This window comes from Python bivittatus, unplaced genomic scaffold (assembly GCF_059951505.1).
Source record: "Python bivittatus isolate LINGU-HERP-01145 unplaced genomic scaffold, Pbiv_v1 ctg000480_np1212, whole genome shotgun sequence".
In the NCBI taxonomy this organism is placed as follows: Eukaryota; Metazoa; Chordata; class Lepidosauria; order Squamata; family Pythonidae; genus Python; species Python bivittatus.
Genome location: NW_028277075.1, coordinates 78,156,646 through 78,166,931, shown reverse-complemented (window position 1 = coordinate 78,166,931; position 10,286 = coordinate 78,156,646). Strand labels below are relative to the sequence as shown.

General features: G+C 38.3%; 1 protein-coding gene across 3 annotated transcripts in view; it reads left to right on the top strand.

Annotated features, from left to right (window-relative positions):
* The first annotated feature begins 632 nt into the window (after positions 1 to 632).
* SMARCAL1 (SNF2 related chromatin remodeling annealing helicase 1) overlaps positions 633 to 10,286 on the top strand; it is a 36,668-nt gene continuing 27,014 nt past the window's right edge. For 2 of the 3 annotated variants that reach the window (XM_025163587.1, XM_007420160.2), the window contains exons 1-6: positions 633 to 805; positions 1,370 to 1,489; positions 4,182 to 5,165; positions 7,503 to 7,553; positions 8,199 to 8,459; positions 8,727 to 8,777. In XM_025163587.1, the coding sequence (XP_025019355.1) occupies positions 4,214 to 5,165; positions 7,503 to 7,553; positions 8,199 to 8,459; positions 8,727 to 8,777 (1,315 nt within the window). In that variant the 5' untranslated portion in view covers positions 633 to 805; positions 1,370 to 1,489; positions 4,182 to 4,213. The remainder of the gene's footprint in view (positions 806 to 1,369; positions 1,490 to 4,181; positions 5,166 to 7,502; positions 7,554 to 8,198; positions 8,460 to 8,726; positions 8,778 to 10,286) is intronic. The other variant, XM_088146396.1, reaches the window with a different exon arrangement.

The following is a 10,286-nucleotide window of genomic DNA, read 5'->3' as shown; positions in this document are numbered from 1 at the left end:
CTGTGGAGGACAATTCATACACATGAATTCCCACCATATACAGCTTGCTGACAGTGCAGACTGAGCATTTTAAGTCAGGCATTTTAAGTTGAAATGTGCAGAATTAGATCACCATATCGAGGCACAATTCTCTACTTCATTCACTGTAAAAGTTAACTTTTATAATTAGTACCTTGTTCTTCACAAAAAGTGACAGGCATTTCTCGTAAGATAAAACAAAATGCAAAAATAAATGTTTCGTAGAAAGGTAAGATGCTCAAATAAAGGGTTTTTCTCTGCGTATTTCCCACCTCCCCAATCTTTAATATATTTGTATAAATTATTCAACCTATTCCTTGTAACTGAATAAGAGGGACAGTTATACAAGGCAGAAAAAATGGACATCAATCGGTCTTATTCCACGAACGTAGTGCGGATTGAGAACCTCAGATCTCGCTCATTTTAATGCGACTTTCCAGCAACCAATCTTAAAACTGGATTCGTGACTTAATTTCTCTATAACGACCCTCTCCTCGCCTTGCTCCGTCCGTAAACTTTAGGACGTGGTTGACGCACGTATCGCATAAGCTGAAACCAAACTTCATTTCCCATGATGCATTGGGGCTTTTTTCTCCCCGTGACGATTTCCTCAATGGACGTCGCCGCGACGGGGTTGGCGATTTGTGCAATTAAGGTTCTCTTGGGAATTGTAGTCAACGGCTAGTGGGAACCGTCTTGATAGATTTCACCCTGGGAGGTGACTTCTGGAGACGGGTTCATGACGAGTTGCTGGACGTTTCTTGGGGAGCGCAGCTTCTGCTTGCTGGTGGGATGCAGTCCTGTTTAATCGCTTAAAAGGGTGGATGGATGGGGGGATACGGGTCAGTGTACGGGATTGGGGTGAATGCTTTAGAAAAAGAGTCACCGGGACCCAAGCAGACTGAGAGTAACCCCTAAGGTGACTTTTAGAGGTCTCAAGCCTTTTCGCCTTTGCTCGGGTGGTCAGTACAGTAAGCTGCCTTCTTGGGTGCAGTCGAATTGTATTCTCTTGTGAAGCTGTGCACTTGATGGATGTAACCCTGAAAATGAAAAAGGCTTTCATTTAGGCTAAACACGGGTATTAGATTTGCATATTGAGCTAAGCAGTGGCTCTCGAATTAGGTTTTGCAGAATAAACCATGATTTATGCACAACCCATGATGCCGCAGTGGCTGGTTCACAAGACGTAGCAAGCCAAAACCAAACAAAGTCAGTTGAGACTTGAAAGTGGCTTGAAAGAGGAAAACTGCTTGCGGCAGTAAGGCTCAGGCTTCTCTGCTCTTCCTTTTGGCATGTAGGTATTGTAAGTCTTGTGTCATTTCAAAATCTTTTCCGGTTTGTTGGGTTGCAGGGTGACACTGAAGAAAAAATAAAGATGCATCTAGTCCAAGAAATGCTGAGACGTACTCAGACCACTTTAAATTGGCTGAAGAACTGCTGAATTTTATCAGCCTTTTAAGATTGTCATAAGGTACACTTTTATGTTTGCCATTCTTCAATGTTTTGTGGTTGGGTTTTTGCTTTTTTCTGTCCTCTTTGGGGGGCACTATTAGAAGTTGGATTACGGTGTAAAACCCTCTCTCCATCATCCTTTGCTTCTCTTTGGGGTGTCAGTGCTGACTTTCAATATTTTGAGTCCTTTTGCATTTGATTTCCATTTAATTCTGCTAAAAAGCTAAGTTCTTTAGTATTTTATCTTACCTCACTTTTAGGTCAGAAGTGTAGTTCAGAAGTCTACTTCTTTGATGTGTTAAACACTCTTCCTTTTTCTTTTTCTTTATGTTTAGTTTTTTTTATTAGAATTTTTAAATACAATAAAAGTAAAAGAAGATTAAGAAAAAAAGAATATAGAAAATAAGAAAAAGGAAATGAAAAAAGAAAGAAAGCATAGAATTATGTCTTTCACCATTCTTTTTATGGAGTAATTGCCATCTTATTCTTTCCCCTTCCTCTTTGACCCTTTTTAATTCCCAAATCCATAAATCATCAATTCATTCTTTTCTTCATTCAACAAAAAGTCCATATAAGGCTTCCAGTCTTTTAAGAAAGGCTTTGTCATTTTTTTCCCTGACCAAACTGGTCAGCTTTGCCATTTCTGCAAGCATTGTCAGTTTTATAATCCATCCTCTACTCTGGGTATTTCATTATTCTTCCATCTTTATGCATATAATAATCTTGCTGCAGTTTCCATATACAATATTAGTTTCCCATATTTCTTTTCTAGTTCATCATCCATAAACCCCAATAAAAATAATTCTGGTTTCACCATATTAATCCACATTATTTTTTGCATCATTGAATGAATTTGCACCCAAAATTCCTTTGCTTTTTCACAAGTCCACCATGCATGATAGAAAATTTCCTCTTCCTTTTCACACTTCCAGCACTGGGTTTGATATTCCTTTATATATTTTTGACAGTTTAACCAGTGTCATATACCAATGATACATCATTTTATAAAAGTTTTCCCTTAAAGCTAGCTCTTTAGAATTTTATCTTACCTCCCTTAAGTGTAGTTTAGAAGTCTACTTATTTGATTTATTAAACTGTGGAAATACTCTTCCCTCCCCTCCCCTCCCCTCCCCTCCCATTCCTCTCTCTGGTAGACTTATGCAATTTGATTTAGTGTCCATTGCCAAATGTTGTGGAGTAGTCCATTTTGTTATCACATTGCTACTAGTAGTCTGTAAGAAAGTATGCCCCATTGGCAGTGTCATGTACTCCTGGTCTGGCATTAGTTAAAAAAATTGTATGTATGTAATTGAGAAAATTCTTTATAAGTTAAATAAATTTCAATCAAGTTGTTAAAAACAAGTTGATATAGAATTACTAACCGTGAATCTTACTTTTTAAACTGAGGGGGTTATAGGGGGATTTCCTATATATTATGAATCTTGGATTTCTTTACTCTGCTAAAGTTTTCAGTAAAGCGCTAATGTTCCTATAAATGTTCAGTTTTTGAAACACAATTGAGACTCTTAACAGAATATGTAGATCAGTTGTAGCAAACTTCTTAAACGCCAAAACATCAGAAATCAAACTTGATTCCTGCCTCCTTTGGACTTGGGGTCAGTTTTTTCTTAATTCCATATTTATGAAAATTGCTTGTGGCTTTAACCAAGTTTACACAGAGTTAACTATCTCAGTTGTAACTGTAAGGGGCATTACATCAAGATATATTGTTGCTCATCTTATCTGGCGAATGGTTTCCCTCCTGTTGCCAACAGTGGAGAGAAACAAACAAGCCAGTTCCAAGGCAGGTGGAATCTTTTCTTCTTCTGTAGGTGGACAACAGCTTTAGCTCTCTTTGCTTTCCTTCCCCTTTTGTTTTTCCATTTGTGGAAGCACTAAGGTCAAAGAAGGAATCAGATCTCCTTGTAAAGAGTAAGGAAGATGACCGTCATGGAAATATGCAAGAACTGTTACCTAGGCAAAAGGGGCTCAAATGTTTTTTTAAGTCTTGAGAAATGAGATAACGTTTGGAAGTGGCTCAGGCAGACACCTCCCTGATTCACCGGAGTATGAGAAGTGGAAGAAGGTACAGCACAATCAGACATGCAAGATTTGGTTATTATGGCCAATCTTAATAAAAGTCGTCTTAGCCTTCATGCCGAGTAGATTTTGTGGTCTGGTCTACCTAGTGGGGCTGACGCTCCTTTTCTAGAACTGAGGCCTCCCCCTGCCTTTGAAAGGAGAGACTTAAAATATCCTAGAGTCTCTGGGATGCCCTTCATAAATTATAGGATTGCAACTTTAATCTTTTTATTGCTGGATTCAGTTAAAATACAGTATTTTTTCCTCGTGTTATTATTTAGCTGCGTCCACTTTATGCCCTCAATATTTATTTGGGTTTTTTTTTCTTTTTTGTTTCATTTCATAAAATTTTGCGTCAGAATAAATAAATAAATGGAAAAGACAGGTGTTAAGCACCATCTCAGAAGTATTTTCCCTGTTTTCTAATAAACAGGAGAGGATGCTTCTTCAAAGATGAGGCTAGCTGTGTTGCCCATGTACATTATCTAATAATGGGGTGTGCCATTTGCTTCAGAAATGTTGGATTTATTTTGTGGCATGATTAATCACTTAATAGATGCTTTTATTTTTTAATGGAGGTTTCTGTAATTTGGTGAAAGAACTGGTTTTTGTTGTGGTTTCATCTCCAGTTCTACAGACTCCCAGTGAGCACCCACAGAAAATGTCGTCTGGACTTACTGAAGAGCAGAAAAGGAAGATTGAGGAGAACAGGAAAAAGGCTTTGGCAAGGAGAGCAGAGCGACTGGCAGCTCAGCAGGGTGGTGTTGCTATGAAGCGCTCTGACGTGCAGAATCTTGATAGCTGTCAAGGAAACCTGCAGCAGCCTTTGAAGAAGCAAAGCTATCACACCATCCTTAGTAACGATCACCTCCAGGGCCCTAGGAGCCATTTGGTGCAGAGTAGTCTTCAGATCCCTTCTGCTCATTGTAGCTCAGATCAACAAGCAGCCATTTTGTATGGAGGCCAGCAGAGAGATGATTCAGTGGGCTCTAGCCCAAATTTATACAGACAGTTGGATAACACTAAGAAGCCCTCATCAGCAGTACAAGGCTCTCTGAGTAATTCTTATTGCCATTCTCCTGAGAGTTCTTGCAAGCAAGGTCAGCTAATCCAACGTAATTCTGACGTGTTGCAGTTACCTAAGTGTGGTGTAGCAGTCCAGAATATTGCAGAACAGCATCAGTCTACCTTGGATGCTAATATGAAACCAGACACTGTTAAGAATGTATGGATTCAGGACAAATCCATTGGCGAGCAAGGTCTACTTAAACATGCAACGTTGCTGGATGCAGGCAGAACTGTTGCGAGCGATTGTCAAATGCAGGCAGGTACCAGAAATCTAGCCTGTGAACTGTTTGCCAAGAAGGAAGGAAGTAATACACTGCAATTTTATGGTACAAAGCCCCCTCTGGCTCATGTAAAAGGGGGTAGAGAACAAAATCCAGCTATTTCTAGGGTTCTAGGCAATGTACCTGAGACATCTGTACAGAAAAAAGCCCACAGTAATCTCAAAGGAAAATGTGTAGAACACTCTGAAGGCCGATTCAGAGTTGAGATTGGATACAACACAGAACTCATTCAGATGTTTAGAAGCTTACCAAGCAAAAGATACGGTAAGTATGCCTCTTACTGTGCAACTCACCATATTTTTAGAGACCTTCATAACTGGCATTGTGCTAAATCTTGTAAATCATGTAGAAGTAGGTAGCTTCATTTTTAGGTTTTACCTTTTTTTTTTTAAGAGCAAGTAGTCTTTACGTGGGTTGAAAAAGTTCTAAAAATGGTGTGTTGTGGGTGACATGATTTCAGGGCACGTATAACCTTTAAAAGCACAAGAAGACAGTCTCCACTGTCTCCGCCTTCCCAGGTGTGCCTCCAGGACTTTCTTAGCTTCTCATGGTCTGTTCGTGACATTCTTCTAAACAATAAATTGAATCTGTTTTTAAATTATTTGATCTTAGAAGCATGTTGCCCTTTAACTTAGTCAGTGGGCTATAAAAAAGCAGCAGAGTTCACATACATCTTCTTAGTTACATATGTAACCAGGTAAGTATACACCTACCTGGTTACAAACATCCTTCCTTTCCCACATACCGTACCCACAGTCGGGTGTAGAGCAGCGACTAAAGAAGAAAAACAGCTGTACAATGAAGATTGGATCCTCTTAATCTCGCCTGTCTCCCGCTCTCTCGCTTAGAATGTTTGCTTGACCTTTGTAGTGGGTGAACGAGAGCACTACAGCACTAGCAGTGATGGAGAAGCACTACTGTACCCTGTCAGCTTAAAATGTTGGATGTAATAAATCCTGAATGCAGTTCCATGATGGGCTAAAGAGAGTATTGCTGATTCCTTAATGGGGTCAATGCTCAACATCTCCCCCGATTTCAAAATGCTTGTTTTATTAATTGCTATTAGCTTTAATGTACCATCTTTTATTTATTAATCTAAATATATATCTGTGCACAGCTTATTTCTTGTTCTTGCTGTTGTCAGACATCTGTGAATGTTTGAAGTTTTGGTTGCGTTTTATATTTTCTGTGGTGGCTTTTAGAAAACATAAGTTATCCTTGTACAGCCAACCATGGCTGGGCTTAGAGGCTAAGACAGGACAGGCCAAGTTGGCTTGTACCTGGGTGGGAAATCAGGGCTGTAGGGTGGACTGAGAAATCAAAAAACATCCCAGGAGAAGGCAGTGGGAAATAACTTCTGTACTGTTGCCAAGAAACCTACTTGGAGTCATGATGTTTCTTTATAGTCATCAGGACTTGAGGCACCTTTACCTTTTTGAAAGAAAAAAGAAGTTGGGCTCTTGTTCACCCACTACAAAGGTCAAACATTCTAAGCAAGAGAGCGGGAGAGAGACAAGATTAAGAGGATCCAATCTTCATTGTACAGCTGTTTTTCTTCTTTAGTCGCTGCTCTACACCCGGCTGTGCTTTATACCACTCTTGGTATGTTTAAAAAGAAGGACAAAATTAGAATTATATTCCTGCTGTAACGGGACAAACATTTTCAGTACAAAAACATGATTGAGGTGCAGAGGGCTAGAGGTTGCCCACCAAGGGACAGCACCTTGACATCAAATGGAGCCAGCCTAATGACGATTCATTTACATCTCCACTAAGGAGATACGTGTTGTACTATTCAAAGTACAATCGTCTTTTCTAAGGGCACTTCTACTCATAAAATCAGGCTATTCATATATAATATATTTTGTTATTTTCTGATGTGTATATCCTCTCTGAAAACAAGATATAAAACACTATTATGTCTGATTTGTTTATGATGGTGAATGATATGTGAGTTTAAAAAATTGTTTTGTTCAACTTGTCTACAACTAAGGGTTCATATTTGAATATATAAGAGACCTTATTTCTCATTATAGTCTTATATTTAGTCTTATATACCTGATGTGTGAAACGCGTGACTTTCTGTGCTTTGGTATGCCCATGTGAAGTTCTCATGTGCAAAGGACCTGTAAAATAACCCTACATTTATTAAAATAATCTCTTCACAGAGATCTCATACATTATAATAATCAGTCTCTGGCTCTGAGCGCCTCTGGTAGAGGCAAATACACTGTTGCTTTATATGCATTGCACATTCTGTATAACTAGATAAGTTATCTTGGTACAAGGATTTCTTATGCCAGTGGGTTTTTTTTTTTTTTTTTGACTCCTGGTGACTCCCTGGACAAGTCCCTGCAAGATTCTTGGCAAGATTTCAGAAGTGGTTTGCCTTTGCCTCCTTCCTAGGGCTGAGAGAGAGTGACTGGCCCAAGGTTACCTGGCTGGTTTTATGCCTAAAGTGGGACAAGAACTCGCAGTCTCCTGGTGTCTAGCCTGGTACCTTAACCACTACACCAAATTGGCTCTCCTGGTGTGTTTTAGCTTTTCTAAATATAAATATTCCTAACTCCAAATTACTTTTTAAACTTTTTTTAATTTCAGATCCAGAAACAAGGATGTGGAATTTCAGTCTTGAAGACTATGACTGTCTCAGTAAGTAATTAGTCAGTTGGGATTGGGGTTGGAAATCCTCTAGATTCAGAATGATTTAGCAGAGAAATGTGGATTTGGAAAGCCTATGAGACTGTTAATACTATTTGTTTAATTACTGCTGGAAATAATTAGTTTACATTCGTAAATTTGTTCAAGTTTACATTCATAAATTTTTATTCATAAAGGAGTTATATTAAACTGTTCAAAGAAACAGAAACATTGTTTTGAAAAATGAACAGTTTAAAATGACTTCAACAGTTTTGTTTAACCAGTTTGGAATTTATCAGGCTTGTATAAGAGAACAGAGATTACAGCTTGACATTTTGAAGAGACAACTCTGCAATACTGGAAAGTTTCAACTAGCTGCAAAGTTTTATTTTCTAAGTACAATTCAAATTATAAAACAATGCTGAGTTAGGAAGGAGGAGAGTAACTGATTGTGGTACATTTCTGGAGCTTCCTCAGTGGGCAGTGATGGACACTGGTAGTAATCTCAGTCCTGTCCTGCTTTTCTTCTGCATCTGAAAGTCTCTCGTGTCTCTTTGATCCTTCTCTTTTCCATTCTCCCTGGGACCTGATGGTTTTATTCTCATTATCCATTGGGTCTTTCTTTTTTCTTCTTTGAAATCTATGTTTTATTTCCAGTGGAAGGAGCAGAACGATTTCCCTCCATCTCTTTGACACCTCTGGAAAGAAGGGAGAAAATTACCGGTGGCGGAAAGTCATCTTCTGCTGGTCAAAGTTCTCATCTGAGATCCCTCTTGCAGACATGCACTGGTTGGCAGAAACCATCAGCAACCATCAGAGGAAGATGCATTCTGATTTCGTATTCTCGGTTTGAAGTAGATATTGGTTATGCTGCCAACATCGTAGGAGTGTTCAAGCAGGTGAATTCTAGGAATTATGGTGAGTGAGATAGCCGTTATTGGAATTTCAGCAGTGCAGCTGTGGTTATTATATCTTGGTTTAGTCTTTGCTTTTGATATTTAGAAAGCTATTAGAATTAATTAAAACCGTATGGAAATTCTAATTAAATAGTTTTAATTTTACATTTGTGATATTGTTCTTGAACTCTGGTTATTTCTCATGGGTTTTGTTTTGTGTTACTACTTTCAAGCTTGATGTTTGTTCATTCCTATTTATTACCCAGAATCTTTACTGTGATCCTTACAGATATGAAGACCAGAAAATGGAATTTCTTACTGGAGGATTACCTGAGGCTAAGTAAGAAATGTTCTCTTCTTATTGTCCATATTCTTTTGAAAGAATTATTTTATTTTATTTATTTAAAAGACTTATATGGCTGCCCATCTTATGTACCACAACCCTGGTCAGCTCACAAAACAGTTCACAAAATACACTTCTTAGCATTTGCCTCTAAAGTAGAGATAACTGACATAGTAATGAATTTTGCTTGGTTTTTCTGGTTCTTTAGCTGAGAGAGATTGCTTACAGCATTCACATATTTACAAGGTGGCACTACAAGCAGTTACTATGTTAGGCTAATTTTTAAAAACTACTTTTTGTAATATAGGAGTCCTCTGTAGGAGGATTTGGATTGGGATACTTTGACTAAATTTTATTCCAAGGTCAGAAAGTTTCTGCTTCTCTTCTGCTCAGTTTGAAGGGAAGCTGTGCATCACCTTGAAACAAGTCTGGAAACAGTGCAGTTGTCTGCCAAAGTTTGCATAGTTGCTAATGGCTCTTCTGCTTCTTTATGGGCTGACTGGAAGGACACCATGCAGAGGTCTTGAGAGATGTTCTTCTAGGGCACTCAAGCTGCTGAACTTGATTCAAGGGTGTCATATAGTAGTTGGGTGCTATACATATGTGCTTCTATAAAATAAAAGAAAAATATACCAGCTGTTGCTTTGGTGTGGAGGAGAGAACACAACAGACGATTCAGGCTCTGCTTGCTTTCTTGAAAATGTTATCTGCCCAATTATTTAGAATTAGTTCAAAGCCAATGCACACATTGCTTTAGCTGCTGTGTTTAACTAAGGAACTGCATGTGCATTTTCCATTTAGGTAAGCAGTTTTCTTTGTGGCTAGGGATAGAAGTATGGGAAATTGGTTTTATATTGCTTTTAGTTGCTTCAGTGCATTGTCTTGGATATGTTTCATCCTTTTATTATGGGCTTTATCTATCTATCTATCTATCTATCTATCTATCTATCTATCTATCTATCTATCTATCTATCTATCTATCTATCATCTCTCTCTCTCCTCTATTCATCTTCACTATTTACCTAAACTGCTTCATTGTTCTAAGATAAAAGGTCATTTGGAACAAGAAATAAAGCATCTTCTGAATGAATCACTCCAACTACTGAGACGTTCTAATTTCCTCCTCTTTTGTAAAGCAGTAAAAATAGTGTAATAGCTGCAGCTTGCCAGCATATAATTCTAATGTGTGGCTTTCTGAGCAGAATAACCCTATGGGGTCTCTGTTTCAGCAGAGACAACCTATTTGTCTTGTTGATGTAGCATAGATCAAAGTAAAGGAAGCATACTGAACAACGTATCCTACAATTACAAATATAAATCTTTTCATATATTCATGTGTTTTTGGAATAAAGGATTTTGTCTGGATAGTAGGAGGTCTAATCTGTCTCCTTTGGGGAAATAAACAGCCTGTAGTTTGCTGTCAGTACTAAGGTTCTTACAATGAACCAAGTGAGTACAGATTTGAGTTGCTGAGTAAATTGTCAGAATTGCATTCTGCTTTTCAAT